General features: G+C 35.9%; 1 protein-coding gene and 1 long non-coding RNA gene across 2 annotated transcripts in view; one reads left to right on the forward strand and one right to left on the reverse strand.

Annotated features, from left to right (window-relative positions):
- Positions 1 to 13,734: 13,734 nt before the first annotated feature.
- Positions 13,735 to 14,488, reverse strand: LOC122142419. Its single transcript, XR_006158594.1, has 3 exons — positions 14,350 to 14,488; positions 14,181 to 14,249; positions 13,735 to 13,817 (listed from the first exon to the last, which is right to left on the reverse strand). It is a non-coding gene; the product is annotated as an uncharacterized LOC122142419 (long non-coding RNA).
- LOC109065836 (polypeptide N-acetylgalactosaminyltransferase 18-like) overlaps positions 14,400 to 24,936 on the forward strand; it is a 49,061-nt gene continuing 38,524 nt past the window's right edge. Inside the window, exon 1 of the mRNA XM_042753045.1 lies at positions 14,400 to 14,901. Within this exon, the coding sequence (XP_042608979.1) occupies positions 14,661 to 14,901 (241 nt within the window). The 5' untranslated portion in view covers positions 14,400 to 14,660. The remainder of the gene's footprint in view (positions 14,902 to 24,936) is intronic.

The raw sequence follows: 24,936 nt of genomic DNA on the forward strand, positions 1-24,936 counted from the left end.
AAAGGAAAAACACGACAATCAAATATGGTCAAATAAAGGCATGACATCAATTTTTCTTCTTTATATTGCTATTTTGGCCAAGGAACACTGAGACAAAAGTTTCCTTCACTCTCCTTTGGAATTCGTGGCACATCTGAGGTGTTTTTTTTCGAGGTATGGTACTTGCACCTGCAGTGAGGAAAAAGACAGCATTTGTTCTCTGTAAACAGACACGTCTCGCCACCTCTCCAGGTTAAGAAGATGACTAGCTTGCTGAAAAGTCTCAAAGAAAAGTTCAGAACCAAACTCTGGCTCTGGATCAACCAGGTGCAAGAGAACTGCTCGCTTTCTCTAGTCTCAGCTTTTCTGGCACATGATCTTCAGTGACTTACTCAGCAATGTTCTCTCACAGGTTTAGTCTTGTTGATGTGAAAAGAAATCATGAAAGAATGCAGTTAAAAGAAATAATGTCGATGTGGACTTAAATAGCTGGAATACAAACATACTGTATGTGATAATCATTCATCTTGTTCTGCATTATGTATTATGCATTGCTGCAATTTATAATAAAACCATTTGTTTTATTACCTTTGTTACTAAGAGGTAAAGAAACTGCATACTCTCAGAGCAGGTAAATCTTTTGAATAAGTAACTGCTTAATGACCATTAAAAAGGTAAGTTCTATATAGTAATATGTGTGTAGTATGAATGCAATCATGTTGACATTGTCATGTGATCTACAGTGTCAATTGCGTTGCTTCACTGCCCCTCATAAATTCTCTCCTATGGCCTAGTGTGATATAGTGAAGTGACCATTGGATGCACACTTCAGAATCTTGCTGGAAATAGGTTTTATTAATAGTTTTAGTATTAATACAGTATTTTATTAAGTATGAATACAGTGGAGTACTGTTAATGTTTCCTTTTTATGACGAATGTAGTACATCCAAATTACATTCATACTTCACACAATCTCTAAATAAGTATTTATTCAAAAGAACCTACTCTCAGAGAGTGTGTGATTTTGGACGTAGCCTCACTGCTTCAATTAGTGACTTTCAAGTTCATAGATCAATGAATTGTCTAGTCCAACTCAAAATGATTAAAGAAACAAAATCTGAACTTGAGGGTCTTGACTTCTAACTAATTTCTATTTATTAGTTAGAATAAACAGATTTTTGAGCAATAGGATGCAAAACACACACACACACAAACATTGCAAAACAATAATAAATAATTTACAGTTATTAGTTTTTGTGGATTCATACATTTATGACTTGATATTGACTAATATCCCCAAATCCTCATCTAAATTATGATTTTCAAAGCCTGTCTGATAGTTCTATTTCTCAAAACATTCTCTATTCAAATAAAAATTCTATAGACTCAGCAAATGCCTTGAAGTCGTCTGCTTGAGAAATAATATCCAAGGTCAGCTGAGTGCATATTTGCAGACAGATTTCAAATAAATGTGCTGTCTGCAATCACAGCACAAATCGGAAAGATGGGCTCTGAACTTTTGCTCCTTAGTCAGAAAGCCCTGATCTGTGAAAAGCCTTCGTCAATGAGAGATTGGATTTCAGATAAACTTCTTCCAGACCTCAAAAAGAGTATTTCTCTGTCTCCGTATCCCTCATCCATTCACTCCTACACATTAGTGGCACTGACAAGCTTAGCACCGAAAAACCCTTTTCAGTTTGCTGCTGTTATGCAGATCGGTTTCAGCCCTGTTTACTTAAGCTACAAATTCAGAACAACACAAAAGTTGTTTATCTTCATTAAAGAGGTGAATTAAAGGAAATTGACTTGTCAAAAATAATTTAATGCACAGACTCTTCTATTCATTGCTTTTTAGTTCAGCAACAAGGGTGGAACAGAGGAGCTGTCTGATAACATCATAAATTACAACCCTAAAGTAATTCGCTACACATTATTGATTTTTAATGTCTCAGCTAACATGAGCCTAGATGTTTAATCAACACTAGCTATTTGATATAAGCCACAATATCACTTTTTATGAGAATAGCTGAGAATTATTTCAGTTTATTTAAAGCATATCCTGCCAACCAGGTGGTTATGGTAGAGTTTGACAGTAGGCACATACACTGTATTGACACATACCACACAAAAAGATGAGTCAGAGTTCTGCAAATACAGTTTGAATCTTGCATGTATATATGAAGATTATATGTGGTACATAAGCTGAATGTTCTTGAAGCAAGCTCTTATAAAAAAGAGAGAAAAAAACTCAATGCATGTACACAATGTATCTTGTAAAAATTTATATGAAGCATAGAAATATATTCACCTTGAAATCCAAGTCCATGTTTTCTCTCTATAAGAGCTTCTTATCAGACTTATAGTGCTTTAAGGCATACAGCCATATTCCTCCTGCCAGGCAAATTTATGAGCTGGACATCTACCGTATTTACAAACACGTTGCATAGGAGTCTTATTTTTATTATTAGTATATTATTATTTATTTTTTGGATATAGTTAGCCTCTGGTCATTTCTTCCTCATTAAAACTGCTTATTCTCTTTGCAAGCCAATTAAATCACTCATGCACAGATTCATTATGAATATTTACTTATATAAAGAGTTCTTTTTTTTTTTATAACATTTTCTAGTTTTCGACTCACTCATATGATATAATTAACATGATTTTAGAAAATCTGTGATAGTCCAAGAAATCTTATACCAAATATATCAACATAATGTTGTTTTTGTCATTATTATCAACATTGTTAGGTGGTTGTTCAGTTGCATTTACTGTACATATCTGCATCTTTAAACAACATTAATCACCTGGTTTTTCTATCCACCTTGTTGACACTGGGCATCACAGGAACTTGTCTCAGCTGGATTAAATCCTACCTCACTGGTGGATCTTTCAGGATATCTTGAAACAGAGCCCTGTCAAAGTCACATCAACTTGCCACTGGGGTACCTCAAGGTTCGGTACTCGGATATTTCTTCTTCTTTCTATACACAACAACTGGGACCATACTATCCAGCCACAATTTCTAAAAAAAATGTGATAAAATAAAATATATATATATATTTGATTATGCTGTTTTTACAACATTTATTTGCATAAAATTTCCAATATATTGTGGTGAGAAGAAATCTATTTTGACTCTATGAGAAAAGATCAGTCAGTGTTTCCACCCTAAAACTATATTGAATTGGTTACTGTAATGCACCTTTAATTAAATAAACACAATAAACATAAATAACTTGTCTTTGGCCCACAACCCACTGTGCACTACCTTATTTTTTATTCACTGGGCTACATATTAAGGCATTTCTCTGGTTACTGTGGCTCCTTCCTAACTGGCAAAATACATGTTGATGTCTTTTGACTGATGCTTGTATCATTTGCATACTGTCCCATGAAATGTGTCTGAATTAATATCTTGTTTCATATTTCCTGTGTGAGTGGGAGAATATAAAGCATCACAAACAAAATAATAGGAATACGAAATGCACAAAGCTCGTGAATAATGAATATGTGTCAGCTGAACTGCATCTCTATAAGTAATCAGCCCGTGGGCTTCCAATACAGACAAAAATGAATTGGATTGTTCTACAATACAGTTCCCTTTTACAGTTTGATCTTTAAAATAGCAGGGCTGACAATAACAGGGGGCTCAGTTTTACAGATTAATAAAATGTATAAATATGCACAATTGTAAATATAAAATGTTAACATTTGTATTAATTTATACTATACATATTTAAATATTATATCAAATAATTGTGTACAATTAACCTTAGAAATAGTGAAAACAAAAATCCACTCTTTCAGTTACTTATTTGAAATGGAAGATGTTTTTTGGGTGCACTGTATACACGGCAGGATATAAAAAAAGTAAAATGACCATTTTCATCTCAAGGAAACACTCTTGACAGGGATTTGTTAGCTTTGGTCTTTGTAACTGGATCATGACATAAAATTTCCTTTGATATTCAGAAAAAAATGACAAGAGTGGAATATCACTATTTCAAGCTGAACCTGATGTTATGCAAAATACAATTCAATGAATAAAAGATTGCCTCCTTTTCAGGCCTAGTGTCTTGTTTTGCCTCTGTTGAAGTGTGAGTTTTTACCTGCTCATATGAATCCATCCATCTCTTCTTTGAGGGTCGACAGGACTGCAGTGATTCATGCTGTCTTGGTGATGTGTGGCACAGAACAACAGAGCTGGAATAAATATGGAGCGATGATGTATTTGAGACCATTACATTGGGCAAACATTACACTACGGATGATGGGGACAGTAAGCAAACCTCCCATCCATCAGAATGGCTTTATGGTGCTTTCATATGCAGAATAATTTTTCAGACAATTTGTCACAATTCTTCAGATCAATATGGAGATTTGCATTACTGCAAGAGACACTGAGCAAGGCAAGCGTCCTGTGCAGTTCATATCTTGGACAGAAATGGTCAAAACAAGTCAGTAACTCACATGTAAAGCTTGCAATGTGAAACTTAATAGTGACTGTATAGACATTTTTCATTTGAATACAGCAAATATTAATGCAGCTGGGGTTATATTTATCTAGTAGTTTTTTCCTTACAAAAGACATTAGGAAAGAAGTGATTGAATATTAAACATTTTCTCAAAAAAATCTGATTGGTACTTACACACACAGAAACTTGAAGAACCTTTATTATTCATTAAAGCTTTCCATTAAACAAAAGATGCTTTATTGTAAAAAAGGTTCTTTAGATTTTTAAAATGTTCTGAGAACTGTTCACTTAAAGGTTCTTCAGGGAACCAAAATTTTTCTTTTTGGCATTGCTGCAAATTTTTGAAATCTTTATCTTTAAGAGTGCACCATGTAAATATATGTTATTTTTATGCAGGCTTGAAGTGATCACTGACCTGAGGAAATAGCCTGTTACTAAAGTAAACAAACAGCTCACAAATTCCTCCTTAATGCTCAACTTTTGGGCTTTAAAGGGCTCCAAAGTTCCAAAACCAAGGTGACCTTTGCCGAAGTCTTGACATGGCGTCATTACCTGAATTTATCGTCTGTCATTAATGGATTGGGAGAGCTTACTAAACATATTTATGCATTCACATAAGCCTAATTTATCACTGAGCCTTCCTTTTCTCTTTCTCACATTTCTCCCTCTCGGGACATTGTTGCAATGTTTCTATATGTGGTTGTTTTATTTCTATTATCAATTGTTTTAGAGGATGAACTTCAAACACTGTCGGCAAGCTGCAGTATATAAAAACTTGTTTTATAGCAATTACACACACTGGGTGATTTGCTGATGCAGTCTCTGTGCCAGATAAAGGTAAAACCAAGGTAATTTAATTTGTTTCTAATGACCCAGTGCAATGCAAAAAAACATGGTATGGCATAAGTAATGACTGAAAATCAAAGCAAGCATATAGTAGGATGAGGATTTTAATATATATATATATATACACACACACACACACACACACACACACACAGGCTTGCCATTTAAAACAAAAAAGAATTTATTAGTGTCATTGCAAATGTTAAAAATGAATACATTTTCTTAATTATCAGTGTGCATTTATATGACATTTTCTTGTGAAATGTTTTTAGGGCTGCCTTATTCTTTTCCGCAGCTGGCTTTTGGCCAATTTGGCTTTCTTATGCTTCATTTAGGAACGAAAGCACAAGACTTCAAAGCTTCCTTTCATCCCACATCTCTGTCTCTTGACCTTTTGTGGTGACCTTCTTCCATTTGGCCAGTATGTTTTCCTCTGACATTTGCTTTTCAAATAAGTATACTGATTTTCTCAGTTTTAGGATTTCCAGAGCTTCCACATCAAACAGATACGTGTCCAGAACGCTTAACAATATTGGACCTATGCAGTTATCCTCAATATCACAGTACAATCAATGTTTGTATTCAAAAAGAGCTCCTCAATTTCTAGGTCAACCTGGAAGGCTAAGAATACACCTACTCTAGGAATTCAAATGTGTTTTTAAACTAGCTATTCTTGATTTATGTGTAAAATAAGAGGGTTTTACCTTTATCTGTAGCTCATACATGAATTTACACTCTAAAAATATTGAGTTGCTAACAAGCTAGCCTGTCTGATTGTCATCAAGAAAGTTTCAAATTGTGTTCCACAGCATAAACTACAAACAATTCCTACTTCAAAAGTGAATTTGTACTCTAAAAACATTGCTAAATTTGCTAACAAGCTAACAATGCTACATAAGGACTACGATGGCCTGTCTGATTTTTCATAAAGAAGCTTTCCAGTTTTGTTCTACATAATTTACAGAAAAATCCTACCTTAAATACGAATCTGCTCAATAAAAACATTGTTAAAAGTTGTTAACAAGATTACAATGCTATGACTACAATGTCCTGATTTGTCAAGAGGAAACTTTCACTTTATGTTTCTAAAAGTTGCTAGCAAGCTAACAAGGCTACATATGGACTTACAACTTGTAAAGAAGAAACTTTCCAGTTTTATTCTATAACCTAAATTACACACTGTCCCTCCTCAAACATGATTTTGTGCTCCAAAACATTGCTAAAATTGTTAAATATGGCCTGTCTGATTTGTCAATTAACATTATGGTCGTGCTAGAAATATGCCATTTTAAAAATCCATTCGAAGATGGCTTGAAAATGTGAATTCTCTTCTGGTTTCAAGGACTTCTAACTGAAAAGCTTTTAGAAAGCTAGTAATAATAGAGTTAGTTATGCATCCAGAGATGACCAGCAATTTTTTTTTACCTTGCTGAAGCACTTTCCAGTACCTGAGGGTGGCCTCGTAGGTCGCCATAGTGATTGGAGTGGGTTAATGACTTTGCTATGGAGAGGAAGTGGAGTGGATTTAGATGAAGCTCTCCATATGTGGTCAATCAATCTGCAATAAAGCAAAAGTGGCTCTGAGAATAATTAATCAAGTTCCTGTGAGGTGGCATATGGTGGTGGGGGCAACATGTGCAAGAAGAACACTGTATTCTTCTGTTTTCTTTCTTCTCGGCATAATGTATTGTGTGCACCTTTCAGAGGGAGCGAAACGCTAAGCATGTAAGTGTGTATAGTTCAGTGTGTTAGTGTAGTGTGTGCTCTGGAGACAGCTCACCCTCTCCCTGGGTATCTGAATTACTCCTCAGGTTCTCTCTGCCTGCCTAATGATTTGAGTTTGCAGCCCATTGGCTCCCATCTCTGCATGCAGCACATAATCTCTTTGTAGAGATGATAATTATGGCTTCATAGAGCTCGAAGCGCCTTTCTGAAGCAGTGCCTTGCTGTCTGGGATGGAGGTAATGAGAGAGGCAGAACTGAGTTAATCCATCCTGAGGACTCGCTGCCCTGTGTTTCGTGTGTTTGAGGCCACAAACAGCTGTGAAATCAGGTAATAAGACACAAAACACCCAATCTTAATCTCTGTAGCTTCTGTTCTGACTGTGATGACATTCTAATGCCCATTTTATGCCTCAGGAATCGGTCTCGTCATAAAAAAAAAGATAAAAATAACAACAAAAACAGTTTAGGGGATATAGATAAAAAAACAACAATTTTATCACACTGTTTAGGGATTATTTCATTCCTGCTGCATCTCATATATCACTTCACTCATATAATATGAGATATGATACAAGTACAAATATGTCAGTCACGGCAGAAGAAAAATGACAGGCTGATGAATGTGTATGATTTATGGGGTGTAAAATGCATCACAGTCTAACAATGTCAATTACGTATACTTTTATATATTACATATAACAAAACTTTGCTTTTCAAATGAATTTATCTTGTGTTATGGATGTTATTAGAATATATTCTTTACTGGTATGCAAGAATAAAGCAAAAAAATCTGATTAAGACAATGATTTTTACAGTACATATGGGTTTGTACAGGTCTTATTTAGTTGTATTAATATGGATTGTATAGAATTGCACATAAAATGTGTACTTCACTCAGTGGTGGTGCACTGTTGTGTTGAAAGACTTTTCAGTTCAGCTGAGGTATTTCCACCATTGATGTGAGCGCTGGCGCAGTAGCTCATCAGCATCATCATAATTACAAACCCAATCAAGAACAAATTGCAGATTTTATGATCCACCACATAATTTAGTAAAGCATCATAATCTACTGAATCACTGTCAGAGCAAATATTTATATTCCAACTCTCTGATAAGGAACCAAGACCCTGTATATGACAGTAGGGGGTAAGGAACAGTGAAAGGGTGCCCTTGTACACCAGGAGTATTCTGTTCCTAATGGTGCTCTGCTGAGCAGTAACAATCACATGGAAAGGATGAGAGAGTGGACATTATTCTCCTCTGAGGGGTTAAGGTTTTACCCTAGTAAGCCACCATGATTCAAATATGTCTTACATGACCAGTTTACATTCACACGGGCATATATAATAATCACAACCATACAATAAGTTGTTTTTAACAGCACAGAAGCAAGAAGCCAAGGACTGTCACGCTTCAGACCCTTAATGCAGAAATTCCTTCTGTTGCCCTGTAACTCTGTGGTTGGCCTGAATGTTATTTCTCAATTATGGATGAAATTGTCCCGAGGATGTTTACCATTAGAATTTATTATAAAAATGCCAGAGCACACAGCAAATAAAGTGTGAAGGCAAAGCATTGCAAACTATGATGGGACTCTTCTCCAAGAGAGCCCAAAGGATATTTCACCCCAAAATGATCATTCTGTCATTATTTACTCCTTTGTATCTTTGTGTCATTCCAAACCTTCTGTGGAATACAAATGAAAAACATTTAATAATGTGCTGATGGCTCTTGTACATGCAGTTACAATGAATGGCAAATGAGGCTTCAAGTAGCTTCAAGTGGATGCAAATTCACCACACCATGTAAATGTTTCATAAGATTTATGTTATATTCCAAGTCTTCTAAAGCCATTTGACATATTTGTGTGAAATGTCCTTGTTGACTAATACCTGTCCCATCCAGTGTCCTTGTTGACTAATACCTGTCCCATCCAGTACTTCAACTAGATCATTGATTCAGTGAGCTGAACACCGAATAAGTCAGATTCACAAATGTATCATTCAGAGTTTAGTTTCCAAACAGCACATAAAGACCATTGGTGACGACGGTAGCTTATAAAATCGACTTAGGCTTAGATGTCTTTAGGAAACGAAGCCCTAAGTTGTTTTGTAAACTGAATAAACTGATTCATTGAAAAGATCAGACTCAAAAGAATGATTCATTCATGAATCTGATTCTTTGCGAAATACAGTATTATGAGGTGAGGCACTTAAATGACCAAATAAAGTCTTCCAGCAGGCACATGGTGTGATTACAAATGGCTTCTGAATTTTTTATCAAGTAGCAACATGGTTTTTAAAGTGCTTTCTGAGTGTTTCTACTTAGTCTCGTTTGCTGTAAAGGCTGTGTTGTTGAACATGCTTTCCCAGAAAGCTGTTTATGCAAATAGAGTATACAAAATTGCTGGGTCATCATTACATAATCACTGGACAAACTTACATCAGCCTCATATCTACAAAGAGATATGTGATTTAACCTTTATGCAACATAATTCAAGATAATAACAACAATGGCTTTTAGGCTTGAAATAATTGTATAAACTGTGCAGAATGTATTTGGTTTTGGTTTAGGGGGGGGGGTTTGGATTTTTGTTTATTTGTTGTTTTAATATATGAGAAAAAATGAAGGCAAAAATGTCCTTTCACTGATGATTAGTGATGCATGGTTTAAGATAAAAAGAGCCTTGAAATATCCAATTTGTGTTTATAAGATTATGTTATGATTCAATGACTCATTCTCAGTAATTGTGCCAATGTTTTAAGAACATCATTTTCTGTTGAATGCATTTTACCAATTTTTTTTTTATTTTAGTTTCAACATTTGGCCCTCTCTTGATTAAACACATTAGCTCTCCTGTACACATTTTATGCAGTAAATTACCACGAAGTGGGAGTTTTATTGAGTTCCTCAACCCATAAAGAATGTGTCTGCTGAATGCCTGTTCTTACGTAGGCTTTGAACCAAATGAACTTGAAAATCTGCAAAAATAAATTCCTACATTTTTTAATTAACCACTCAAAAAGTACATAAAAGCAAATGAAAGTCTAAAATATTCAGAAAATCTTTTATTGAAAGACACACGGTCGTGATTGTACACATGTATTTTTAATTGGAATTTTAAATTGTTAGTAGCTATCCAGGCCTGGAAATCACAATTATTAAATCTCTTGATTATTTCCAGGTTTTCCATGATTATGGGAAATCATATAGCATGGCTGATAGCAAAGCATTCTGTACATCTAGATGCCAGTGTAATCAGACCGTCTGAATCGGGGTTAAAGTCGGACTCTTCGCTTAATGGATTATGAGGAAAAAAGATTTTCTCAGGCAGGAACTTCTAACATTCCCTTATCTTAAAACTGCCAGGAACATGAATACAAACTAAGCACACAGATTTTCATATCAGAGAATGTGGACTTACACAAGAGAGACTGTCTCACATTTTGCTGCATATTATTCAAACAAGTTTGCATCTGTAATAGAAATAATGAGATTTATAAATTAAACTGTTGACAGTCTCACTGTATTGTGCATAATTTTTGATTTACATACAGTAGGGGAACATTGTTGTCAGAGACATGTCTTGTTTTTGCTGAAATTGAGCGTGCATTCCCGTTGTTATCGGAGTATGGGCAATCTTTCACTGGTAAATTAGCTCAGCCGCTTTTGAATTGATCTGACCACAGCTTAATTCACTAAAAACCTCTCTGTAGGACAGTATGACCCAACATTAGCATTTTCAATTGATTTTGCAATGGGAAGCCCACATTTCAATCCCAAATCCCTTCCACTATCTAAAATGACATCTAATGCAATAAAGTGTTGGAGAAGCTTCTGTAAGTGTAACCTGCCAAATATTTAAAGCAATAGTTTCCCCAAAAATGAAAATTCTGTCATCATTTACTCACTCTCAAGTTGTTCTAAACCTGTATGAATTTCTTTCTTTTGTTGAGCACAAAAGAATATATTTTGATTGTTGATGTTGGTAACCAAACAGTTGATGTACAGTATATCAATAACTTCCATAAAAATAAGTCAATGGCTATCATCAACCATTTCTGGATGACAGAATTTTCATTTCTGGGTGGATTTTCCTTAAAATACTGTAAGGATAGATACTGTAAAGTAGTCAGCTACATACATACAAACAAAAAGTAGCTAACTACACTGAGGCTTTTGTGAGAGGCAATATATTTTAAAACATATAACTATCAAATTATATGAATTATAATATAATAAGAGTATTTCTCTGGCTCAAAAACAATGAAGGTTTGTGAATGAATCTGAAATAGAATGACATATCAGATTATGCCAAAAAATAAATAAATAAATTAATAAATTGTTAACTGAAATAAAATAAATTATTAAAAAGCTAAATCTTAAACAAAATATTAGATTTCTCTAATCATTAATTCCACTTACAGTCTGCACCTCCATAATGAACTGCAGCGCCCACATCTTAACATCCAATCAGCAACCGATGAACTAAACCAAGTCCCCTCCCCACATGTGAACTTTTTTGATAAATCCTAATATTTGGATGTACATCACAACAAGGAAGAAAGATCTGCCACTTCTTCCATTTCATTGCAACTTTAAAAGTACAGTATAATTCTGGGTTCTCTATTGCCATCTCTGTGTGAAACATAAAACTGCAACATTTTTATGTCGCTTGCGTTTCAGTGCAGATTTTCTGTGTGGATCAATCTAAAAATTTTTAGACACACCCAATAAATAATTTCAAGTGAAAAATGTATGAGAAATCCTTTGTAAATATACTCTAAAAAAAAAAACATCTTTTTGATTCAAACCAATTACACTGCTGCTTTCTGGAAAAGTGACATAATTTTGAAAACAACTCAGCTGCTGGCTTCTGAAAAAGTAGTTTAGTGAGTTGGTGCAACTGAAAACACTGGTGCACTATTCCTGTTCTGTAATAGTATTAGTCAAAGGTAAGAGTGATTTTAACTCCCAAACAAACCTTGGTGTATATATTTTTGCATAACCATAATCCTCCACATGTTTCAACATTCACCAAGTAGGTCAACTAGGTTCTGTTGAAAAGCAATCAGATTAATGCACCGTCGCATGCTCTGCATCAGGACTACGGATTCTGATTAAGGAAATTTCACATTGCTCTTCTGGGCAAGAACCACCATTGCTATTGATATTCCAGGCAGCGTCTCCTTCCTTCTGTTACATAGCCGATATACCCTAGACCTCTCAGTTTAAATTACAGCCCAATAATATCTCACTGCAGTGGGGGCTGTGGCAGACAGAACGGAGTGTATTCTGTCTCATTGATCTTGTGCATAGCTGAGTCATAGGCTCCATGCTTAAATACATTGCCACGGGAAGTCACGGCTGGATGTGTCAGTAACCAGGTGGTGAAGAGTACATTTGTCTTGCTTTAAGGATGTAGAGATAATTTAAGTGTAAAACAAAACTAGCAATTCAAAAAATGTAGGTGCTCTCTAAAGCAATCCGTTTATTTCAGCAGGTGGAGCAGAATATTGTAGATAAAGTCTCCAGGTCTTCACATCTCCAAGAAGACACAGACTTTCATTGCAAGAAGTCGTACTGTAAGTTCTCACCTTTTTTTTTTTTTAACCAAACCACTTATTAAATCTAAACTGTGGCATTTTCTCTTTTAAGATCAATCATTCATAGACCTTAGGTTTAGATCCTCTACATTTTTTTGAAGTAATTACAGGCCTTGGTCTCTACAGAGAAATTCTCTGTCCTTTAATATTTCAGTGTCCATTCATATTTCATGCATCATTTCATGCAGCGGTGGCCCTGCTGGTGTTTCTGTGTACATTTGGGTAAACTAAACAGGTGAAAGAGTAAGTTGGTGCGCCAAAGACAAAGATCAAAGCCAGCGCCTCAGGGAAGTTTGCTCTTGACTCCATCTGTTAACGTAATGTTTCTCTGATGCTTTTTTTCTTCTCGCTTGATCACCCTGAAAGCCCCGAATGGAGTGGGGAGGCTGATGAGGATCATCTTTTAAGGCTGTTCGATTGCATGCTTTCATTTGAGTTACAACCTGACTGTTTAAGAGGACATAAAAGAGAGGGGAATTGCCCCCCGTCTTTAAACAGAAATTCTCTAAATATTTAAACTATAGTCACATTTTTCATTAAAAAGCCTTTAATCTCCCTTGAATGTTAAATAGTACTGTCAGATATATTTAATACAGTAAAACACAAACTATTATGTAACTACTATCAAGCAATTATGTCAAGTTTGCTTTATAGACTCCCTACATACAGTATCTTGCCTGAATAGCTTGCTGGAACATTTTGTAACTGTTTAATAACTTTTAAGTGAATATAAAATGCAGTTCCAATGCATTTTACCTATAATCTAATGTATTTGAATGGTATTCTAGAAATAATGCAGGGAAAGGCTTGAATTTATCCATCTGGAATTGACTGGATTGTGAAAAGTTGCCGTTACATACCAGAATAGAGTCAGGTGGTGCGAAAAGTAAAAAAGATTCCTCACATCATCCAAAACAAGGAATCAAGGTTTGGTTCCTGTGAGCAAAAAGAGGAGGCAGAAATTAAGTGTTAGAAGTGGCACTGAGATGAATGTGAATGCTAATGCTTTCTCCGTACATCAGCTGAAAAGAAGCATCATTTCATTTAATTAGAATGCTTTGATTTTAACAGAGAGTTCATTTAATTGGTGATTTTATTTACATAAGATCACAACAGTTAAAAATATTCACCGCTGTAGTTTGGAGCAGATGGGGTGTGAGTCAAACTAGTGGTTTTCAACTGACTTGTTAGGATCCAAAAATCCACGTCGGCAAGGAAAGCAGGGAAAACAATGATAAATACAAACATAATTAGCAAATAACAATTCAATATTTAGGTCTGTAAACCAACTGGAATTGTAATAAAATTATTACATGATATGCTGACAAATTAATTGCAAATTTGCTAAGAAAATTCTAGTGGTGTCTAGTGCTAGTGTTTAATATTTGACAGCACTAGAAAGTTCCTCAAATGAGGATAACTGACAGACATTATTGTAGACCAGGCTGGCTACAGTCCACATGTGCTAAACTTGTTAAAGTAAAAAGAGAATACGAACATAAACATTCATGTTGAATAGTTAGGATTACAAAACAATAAGATTTACCGTTTTTAAAAGCGAGGAGAAAACATTTCCCATTAATTGTTGTTTTCAACGTCCAATCATTTCTGGCGCCTGGAAGAAGGTTAAGCAATTACAAATTAGCATAACACCAGTGCATTTCTAAATTTGGGAAACGACATGCTTGTACAGTAAACTATTTGATATTCCCCACTTGATATCCAATGTAAACCATTGCTGCTGCTGAACTTCATTGGCTGTCAACAGCGGCGCGTGTCCTCCTGGCTCTGACGCCGTGTGCGCGTGCTGCTGAGCTGTAAACCCGCTGTCAAACAGCGCGGACAAGCGCGAGAGAGATCCGCACCGATCCGAGCAGCTGCAGCTCCCTGTCTCATAAGATGTGCCGAAGATCCGAAACGTTATACGGGAGATCATTCCGCCCGGCTGTATGAGAGCAGAACCGCCGCCAAACGCGTAGAGGATTTGGACTGTTTCTGCGCGCGCTGCGCACGTGGGGATGTTGCGATGGCATGCACGAGGAGAACCAAAACTTTGGTGTCCACGTGCGTGATTTTAAGCGGCATGACCAATATTTTGTGTCTGCTCTACGTGGGATGGATCACCAATTATGTGTCTAATAACAGAAACGTCAAAGTTGCAGGAAGGACGCACGAGAAAAAGTTTGAAGATGACAGCAGAGGAGAAACGCTGAGGATTATAGAGAGACTGGACAGGCTGGAGAGTGTTGTGAACCAGCACATCCAAGGTAACGATGTTTTGACAGGACAACATGATTTATATTAACTTAATTTTCTCTTTTTGCAGTTGCTGTATATCACAGTGCCACTTGCAGCAGATATGAAGACCAATACTTGTTTAAATGCGTTTTGCACTTCAGATGCTGATGTTAATGAGCCTCTTTTATGGCTCTGTTTTTTTTATATAGCTACATAGAGATGAATTGGAGACCAATCATAATGTTATAGCACCTCTATCTGGACTGTATTCAGCTCCCAGCAGATTTCTGTATTCAGCTGGTGCAGTGTAACACAGGTTTATTGCTGCTAGAGAGGGGGCATAAATTTAGCACTTGGCAAAAACCTCTCGTAAACATCAGTCCCGTGGCTGGTGCCATCATGTTGCTTTGCTGGACTCAGACAGGACAGCTGGGAGTGATGATAACCTGCAAGAGTTTGAACAGCTTCTGATTAATCATCATTAGTGTACTGCTGATGTCGATCTAATTCGGTAGTGTTAAAAAATATGGCCTTGGAATGAAATAAGGAGGGGGTGCTGTCTTCAAAATAACCCCCCATTTATGCCCTAACAGACTTTGTGCGAGGTATTGTATTTCGGTAAAGTATTAATGCATGCGTTAATCTTGTTGAGAAGCATTTGGCTGGATTTATGGGATATGTCGGCCTGTACCATAAGTACAGCTCTTGTGCTGAGCTCAAGGTCTTAAAGCTTGCTTCTCGCTCAGTGCAGTCATAGTGAAGCCATAAATGTCAATCAAAATATACCCAGTACACCTACACAATGAGGCACTTAAGCGATTGAGTGTATCATGCTACATTATGTACTGTGTTACAGAAAAAGATACCACATAATGATGCCTTCCTCACTTGTCTTAAAATATTTTATTTCAGTTTAAATGTAATTTTTTTGGGGATTTTAAAATACAATACAGAGAAAACCACAGCTATTTGTAGTGTAACCAAGTGTAAACACAGTGGCTTTTTAATGCTGTTTCAAGTATTGTGCTATTTGTTTGAGCCTTCTGAATGGTCTGACAACATCAGCTTTGGCTCAGCCAATAGCATGAGTTTGGGGTGGGACTATCAGTTTGGCCAACCAATGGAAGAGGGAGGGAATGTTCAGAGAAACCTGTTTGAAAACAGCTATTGTTTTTGCATTTCTGTTTGAAGACTCATCATTTTATTGTCCAACATAATATTCAAAAACAAGTATGGCGTTTCTGAGAGAAAAATATGAGGCATTTGTTTTCAGATTTTTTTTTTATTTTTTATTAACAGAAACTGAGAGTACTGATATTTTAAATGAACCACAATTCATTTTGTGATTCCAATAAAAAATGTTGAGGAAAAAAGAAATATGATTTAAGTTTAAATCTTTATTTAATGTGCTTTTTTAGTATTTTATTTAGATTTGAGTCCAATTATATTAGATTATTTTACTCTAGTTTCACAAACTGGGGTTTGTGTGTTGAAGAAAAGCTAATAATTAATTAAATAAAAAATGTAAAATTAAAATACATAAATGTTTTAAAATAAAAACAAAACAAAAAACTTAAAGATATTTTATTTGTATATTTGCAAGTCAAGTAACCATTTGCAGTTAACTTAAATCTCAAGTAAATATTTTTGGTTCATCTGACCATAAAGTTTGGAAATGCCTTTGGGAAGTGAAACTACACGTTTAATATATGTATTCAAAACCCCAATTCACACTGAAAAAAGCTCCTCTGTACTTTCAGAGCGTTAGTCAAAGACATAAGTCTCAGTAAAAGAAGTAATCAAGGCACCTCAGATTTGCTTGCAGTCTCCTCCAGTTTTACGATAACTGAGTCAGTGGCTTCTGTCGGAGAGTCTCATTTCTCCAAAATCCATTAAAAGTGAGGAGTCCGGTTTTCACGCCCATCTGAACTGTCTGATTGCATTGTCATTGGCAGAGACTGAGACTGGACCTCCAGTTTGCGTTGGCACAAGCAACAGTGTTGATGTGCTGTCTTACAGAGAGAAAGAAATGAAGCCAATTCTTCTCTTGTAACCCAGTTTCAGTTAGCAAAGGTGAACTTTGGTTAGTGGAAGGTCACCGTGGAAATGCCATGTTTATTGTGCTTTGCTTGTGATGGCCAGGGATACGAGTTCTGGTGTTGTGCCATTAGAAATACGGAGTGTAAGATGCTGGAGATTTTGGGAGAAACCAAGAAAAACAAGTATATTTTAGTATCTGATATAAAATTAGGTTTGAAATTAAGTTAGGAAAACTTTCCTTCTTTAAAGGGATAGTTCACCCAAAATGAAAATTATGGCATCTCACCCTCATGTCATTTCAGACCCTTGTAAGTTATTTTATTCCACAAAAAAACAAAAAAAACAAACAAACAGTGTTTGCTCTTTTCTTCCCTCTTATGAAATATATCCAACTGAAACAGCTCATCGAACAAGAACAAATGTACTTGGACTTGATTTTATCCATCAGGAATTGTTTGGAATGTTGCATATGAATTCTAAACACATGATGTGCACGAATAAATCATAAATTAAAATCTTTGCAATATTCCATAAATAATAATTGTCAGTTTTAATTTCATGGTAACTTCAATAAGGCACCCAAGAGTGTCAAAACGGTCACTGTAGCTTGTATACCATTTTAAAAAGTACTCTGAAGACTAAACGACTCAATATTTGAGGTTTTGCCATTGCATTCCTGTGGCATCCAGCACTTTACACTCCAGGCCAGATGGTGGAAATGTGCTCTAATTCTTCTGCATTTCAGTAGTGGTTGACAGTGAAAAATGTGCCTATTGGACTTCCATTTTATTGGAAGTGAAATGGATTAATTGGATACATTTTTCTCCTATAAGAGTAAATATTGAAGTTTAATTTTTGAGTACATTGTTTTAAATCCTACCTTAATTTGAAGATATCTTTAAGTAAGGCAGTTAATATCCACGAAATCTCCAGGCCCGATGACCAAAGTCTTAGGGATGGGTATTGAATTTGACATTTTTTAAGTACCTTGTCATTCATTACCAAAGTTTGGTACCTAAGGGGTTAATCTCGTAAACATCAGTGAGCAAATAAGCATGCAGCCTGCTTGATGTGCCTAAATCATGTACTGGTGATTTGCTCTGGTGAGTCATCAAGGAGAAACACTAGTTTACGTGGGTATGCTGAACTCGCAATACGGTGGAATAAGTCCCGATTTATAAATAAAAGTGCCAATCGGCAATTAGTATAGTAATTGTGTCACTATAGCTGCCGTTAGAGGCTTCATTTGCAACAGAAACAGTCAGTTTCCCGAACCTTGTGCTTGAAATTGTGTGTGTACATGGGCTCAACCAACCTGAAATGCTTTTTAATGCTATTTAAGCATTTATTGGACAGTTCATTTTATTTTATTTAAATGTGTGTGTCAGGTTTTTGAGATTTCAGTATTTCCCCGTTCAAATAGATAGGACTTGGTCATGCCTGAAAAAGCTGCCCGGAGGCCTTTCAAATATGGCCACCAAATTAACTGACTTCCCTTGAAGGAGCCTTTGCTATGGCATTATGAAAACATTGCTCTGTTTGTTTGAACATTCCAAACAGCCCAACAACAGCAACACTGACTCAACCAATAGTGTGAGTTTGAGGAAGGGCTTTCCATGTGGATGTGCATGCCAGGAGAGTGTTTGGGAGAACCTGTTTGACAATTTAATAATGCAAGTGGAGTATTTAATTTAAACTGTTTTTTTTTTTAAGTGTAGTACAGATCAGTTTAACACATTTTTACCACATAAAAATCTATTCTACAGATTTTCCCCTTAAGTGAGTGCTTAAAATGTGAAAAAAATTTCCATTTGGACCTGCTCAAACATGCTTCCCTCCTCTTTGAAGCCTTCAAAAGCATAGTCCCTAACTGGATTCAGTGTATAGAGAGAACAGTAGAGTCTTGTATTCACATGCTCATGGGTGATTGCTGTGCAAACAGCTGCTGAGTTTTCTGTACATCTAAAGAGAACCACAGCGCTGTACCAAGTGAGAATAACTCACCCGTTCTCTTACCATTTTCACATAGCTCTGCACTGGAGATCAGCAGGGTGCCTGAGTGCTATAAAAATCCTGCCTTCGTACTATTATCTTTTCTTCTCTCTGTGCCCTGTTCACAAGTTCATAAGATCATGATTCACACTTTCGAGTCGAGTGTTACACCGCTAATTTATTTTGGACTGTCTCATTATGGTGCGCCTGCCTGACAATTAACACTGAATGTTTTTGCGCACACACCCCGCAGGCATGTGTTGTTCTGTCGTACCACCTCTGTTAAATACCACCTGAGATTGTTATCGTTATCAGAGGTGTTTTTGTTCACGGTTCTCTTATTATAGGATAGGATGCACAAGGGCTCGTTTTAACGCCACGCTTCACTTGCTGATGGGAAATGAAGGAGAAACGCCAAAGGGAAAAAGTGGAGCGGGAGGAGGATACTTGATAAAACAGAGGTCACAGTGCACACTGGAATGTTGCTTCGTCAGTTTGTGATTTTTCTCAAAATGTCTTGATTGGCTCTTTAAATGTGTTGTAGTTAATTAAAGGCGGGTAATTGCTTAGACACCCATCAGATTTTGCTAATTAAACGTCTCTGTGGTGGCAAGACACGCTCAGTCTAGACAGTGAAAATTAAGTCGTACAAGCAGATTATTTACTGCAGTCTTCCTATATGAAGAAACATAATAAAATAAAAAAAAATTGACAAATGGAATGGATGAATTGTAATTTTTTTTTTAAAATCAAAATGTCATAACTTGATCTTCCGGTGAAACGACGAAGTCAGTCATTATTTTTTGGATTACATTTTACATTTGTTCATTCGGCAGAGGCAGAGTGATACAGCTGATATTATGATTATTATAATTTTTTTTATTGTTTTACATGCTAAAGATGACTTTGTTAAATTATGGCAAATGTCATCTAAATGTAAAAAATAGAAAATAAGCATGCACAATTACATATCCAATATTGATCAATAAATTACAATGAATCACCAGTAAAGAAAAAATTTATGGAGAAATATATACCATTTTCATTATTTTTGATAATTTTATTAGCTCTCACTTAAATGCAACACTGACTGAATGCAGTATTTACAGTAATTTCCTCATGCAACATATTTGGAGCTGAAGCAGTCGTCGCTGTTTGCTCAACAGTAAAACAGCTGTACACGAGAGGAGGCAATATCACAAACTGAGCGTGTAAAATGCCCTTAAGTCATGTCTGGGGTCAGGATTAGGGTTAATCTTAATGCGTGGGAGAAATTTGATATGTTTTCAGTGGATCCAGAACTGTTTTTTGTAGCTCCTGTTTGCATGTCATCATGAGGTCAGCTCCTGATAAACACTTTGTTCTCCTCTGTCAGTGGGCACCACTTAGGATGCATCCGGCTGCACTGATGTGTCAGCCCGTCTCACAGATGTCTGTCATCCGGAGAACAGCCCGTAATCAAGCTTGAGCTTTGGTAATCCTCAGAGCTTGAAGTGATTTCAGCCGTATTCCACCAACCAGTCAAACGAGTAATGACGGAGGCGGTTGGGATGAATGACAGCGTTTTGTCTTTTATTTTATGATTGATTCTACTGAAATCTGACAACAGATACAATATACATACTTATATAGTGAGGTGACTTGTCTGAATTAGTTCAGTGATTTCTGTTTGATTCAGACTGATTTGTTCGAAAGAATTGCCTTAGTTGAGTGATTCATTCACACATTAGATGGCACTTAGGCCCCGTATGTTCGTAGTTGTGTGCCGTTAGCCACATAAACAGTTGTCTGGTGCTGCTCTTGAATGGAGCGATGCAGGAAGCACTCACTGAGCCAATGACCCAGGGTTAAAGACTGAGTCAGTTGCCCTTGACTAACCAAGCGAGACCATAATACTGTGTACGGTTGAGATGTCCTTGCTTGAATGAGTGACATTCGATAAATATTCCACAGGACCTGTAGCATGTTAAGTATCTTGAGGTTGCTCTGGCTATTGCTTGGCAGCAACAAATAAAATGAAACTACTCTAGCTAAATGATAAATATAGGAAAAGATTCATATATACTGTTTATTATCATTGTACAATAATATTTGAAAACCAGTGCTGTGATTGGCCATCAGAATCAAGTATACCAGAGTGGCGCATGAATAAATAAATTTAGCTGTAATATCTTGTTCTTTTTTTAAAGATATTACGATATTTGCATTAGCAATGAAGATAGATAGAGTTTCTCCCAACAACTTTTTCTAATATAAGTATAATGTAATTTTACACTCAGATTGTTTCAGTATATTCTGTTCATATTCATTAACCTTTAATTAATATTCTGTTTAATTAACTTCAAAACAGCACCTTGAAATAGCTGTAGCACAGCCGTGGATGTCATATCTGGGGTTTGAGAGGTTCCTCGCTCTTCCACTGTTGTTCTCTACTGACTTATGCTGCAAAAGCCATGAATACAATTTAAAAATGATATACGTACTGTCCATTTCCTTCCATTAAAAACATGAAGGCTACAATTTTTGGTTCTGCAGCCTGTTAGTAGGGCCAGTTATACACTGCGATTTTTAATAGCAATGTTATTAGAATACTACAAGATATATTTTTTGTATGTATGTATTATATTATTTTATTTGAAACAGTATTAAATATTATATAAAATTATTGAATTGTTTAAAACATTATTTTGGTGGATGTTTTTAGATATTACATAATAAAAAGAGCAAACAATTGCAATACTAGCAAATTAACTTTAACTAAAACAACAAAAGAGCCTTCAGGTTTCGTCATAGAGCAGAAAACAAACTGTGGTGAATGTCTGTCATAGCTGGACATCTTACACACTGACCCATGAGGGTTTAATGGAGACCGGGCCGCGGCTCGCCCAGTAGGCACACCTGAGGGACTGAATTCAAATGTCTCTCTGTGACTTTATTAACCTTTGTACTGGTTAGAGAGTGCAAGAGTATATCGCCAACAGCAGGAGCTGCATCTTAAAACTCTAATCACATATGCACCACACTGCGTCCTGACAATTGTGCTCAAGTTGTGTGCATCAGGACAATAATGCCTCCTGAACAGAAGCAGAAAACAGATCAGTGGAACTGTCTCTTGTTATCATGCTGCTGAAGCTGGAGAACCATTGTGTTTGCAACAATGCTTGTATGACTGTCTTGATGCATTCGGAAAAGCTGACGTGTCATGTAGTTTGCAAACACAAAAATAGATATTTACTCATGTCATGTTTGTGTATGGCTATTTCACAGCTTCAGATTTGTCTCAGATGTGTTTTATGAACTTAATTTGAACCCAACTATCAAACCACATCCTGCATTGAATTTTGGAGGACCTGTGACTTATTCAGTTTGATAAATTCATCTTTTTGGTTTTTGTAGGTCGGTGGCTAAATGTATGAATTTAACTCAACAAATAGAGATATTCCTCCATATTAGCTATTTTATACAGTGGTGGGGAGAAAGCCACAATAAAAGTGATGTAAATGACACGCATTTGAGTTCTGGTCGGTTGTGTGTGTCATATTTTGACCGGATAATTTATTGTAAGCCAGTATTTGGCAGAAACGTTGTAAACATGGCCCCTAGGAATTATTTTTCTGTCACATTTTGCTCTCTGATCTGGCATTTATGTAACATGTTTTTATTTAAATAAATAAGTAGCTCAACAAAGTCACAGATGGTGGAGTTTTGCCTTTTTTAGTGTGTGTAATAGGGAGCTGTGCTGGGCTGTCAGTTAAAGCTGATAGCTCACTCTGTGCAATAGGCCACCTGTTAATGAACTGACATGACAGAGAGGGAGAGCGTGTTATTGCTGTATTATTTCAGTCACACTTGAAAAAAAATCAACTCACTTCATGATTCCAAGTAATCATTTTGCATACAAATAAAGTAAAAAGCTTGTACAAATATTTAAATATGTCTTTGTGACATTAATGTTTTATAATTTGATAATTAGTGCTGTCAAACGATTAATCGCGATTAAAAGCATCCAAAATAAAAGTTTTTGTTTGCTTAATATATGTGTGTGTTGTTTTGTGTATATTTATTATATATATAAATACACACGCATACAGTATAGATTTAGAAAATATTTACTTACATGTCTATATTTATATTCATATAATTTATATTATAAATAAATATATTTAATATATAAACAACATATTTTTTTGAAATATATACATGCATGTGTGAGTATTTATATATACATAATAAATATACACAGTACACATACATATGTTATGTAAACAAAAACACATTTTTCTGATGCGATTAATCGTGATTTATCTATCTGAATAATTTGATTAAGCAGATTATGTAATTGATTTAATTTAACATTTTAATCAATTTACAGTCTTATAATTTCTAAAATTATTTAGTCTAAAAATAATTTCTATCGCATTATAATGTTTCTCTTTGTGTGATTTATTTTAGCATTTGTTGGACTTGAATGCATTTTGTCTTTTCTGCTTCCTTATTTGCAGAGTCACTAAAGTGATTTCTAGAAGATCTTAAATGTGATTTTAGTGCCTTTTTTTGGCAGAAGGGGCTGGATGAGGCTGTAATTATCATCTTTTCTCTAGGATTGTGTTTTGCATGTAGAAATTACTGGCAATGAGCTGTAACGTATGATTTATGAGGCCAAAGTCATTCATTTTGTAAGGAAATCACCAAAAGTGCTGTTCCGTTGAGAAAAAAAAACATCCTCTTGCCTTTATGCAAAGCCTGTTAATGGTTCAGACACAGATTTGAGATTTGGAGCCCACACATAATAATGCATTATATCACCTGAGGGACATTTCACTGCCATGTATCCTGCTGCTAATAGTGTTCTGGCGATTAACATGGCTGTCTGGGGCCGCCCATGCGTTCGTATGCACATAAACATTCAGTGGCATGGAGCATCCTGCCGGCTTTTAGGTCACCTGCTAATGCAGTTTATAGCACAGCCCACGGCTGTCCATGAGAACAAAAGGCCATGCATTAACCAGCTCAATTTAAAAGTAACTGAAAGACCTCAAAGTTTCTTCCTGCATCTTTTTGTTGTTTGTCCTTTTATTTTGTACAGTTTTAATACGAGTCTGTGAATGTTATCAGCGTGACAGGAAGTCTAACAAAATGCAGTGGAAAGAAAATGCCTTTTGTAATACTGGTGTCAAGGACAGAGGACTGCTAAACAAGATGTGAGATTGGTAACAATAATTATTATTATGATTAACTTCATGACTGTTTGATGACTTTTTGAGTTTAGTTTTTAGACTTTCAAAAAATCCCTGTGTTATTTGCTTTGTGGAACACGCACAAAGACATTCTCTCATGAACTTCATTTAGTCTTACATTATAAGGTTTCCAATGAAATAACCCTGAGCATTTGACAACTACAATTCTGCATAACATTCATTCCTTTTAGCACTCTGCTTTAATGAGAACGTGATTGTAGAAATACTGAAATTCGTTTGAATTATTCACTGCTCAGTGTCATGGATTAATAGCAAGACGTATTGAAAATCGCCTAAAGAAACACTATTTTCTTTTTGCCAATGAAAGAATAATTGTCCACGTTGAGGTGTGGAATCCATTTAGAATTGTAGCTTCCCTACAGTGTCTTAAAGTCCTATTATTATTATGATTATTCACAAGCTCTGTGAACTGGTGAGGAAGTTTTGTGATAGATGATCTTTTAGCTCTGTGTGGTGCACATCATGGCCTGCATTTACCAGCAGGCTCACCAAATTATTACCAGCAAAAAGTTTTAAAGTCATTTCAACTTCAAGAACAATGGGTTTTATTCCATAAGTGTAAAACCTCTGGGATGAGAGAACATTTCATATACTGTACATGCATTTACATAGTGTTAACCTAGCGGCAGTTTGCCTGTAGCTAATGTGCCAAGCTAGCATGAAGTAGATTTCGTCAGTGACTCAAATGACTCACACTGTTTCAATTACCCATAAGAACCTTTAATTGTGAACCCTGCCTCCATTTCACTCTCTGCAGGGTTGCATGAACTCCCA

Source organism: Cyprinus carpio, chromosome B25, assembly GCF_018340385.1.
Source record: "Cyprinus carpio isolate SPL01 chromosome B25, ASM1834038v1, whole genome shotgun sequence".
Classification (NCBI taxonomy): domain Eukaryota; kingdom Metazoa; phylum Chordata; class Actinopteri; order Cypriniformes; family Cyprinidae; genus Cyprinus; species Cyprinus carpio.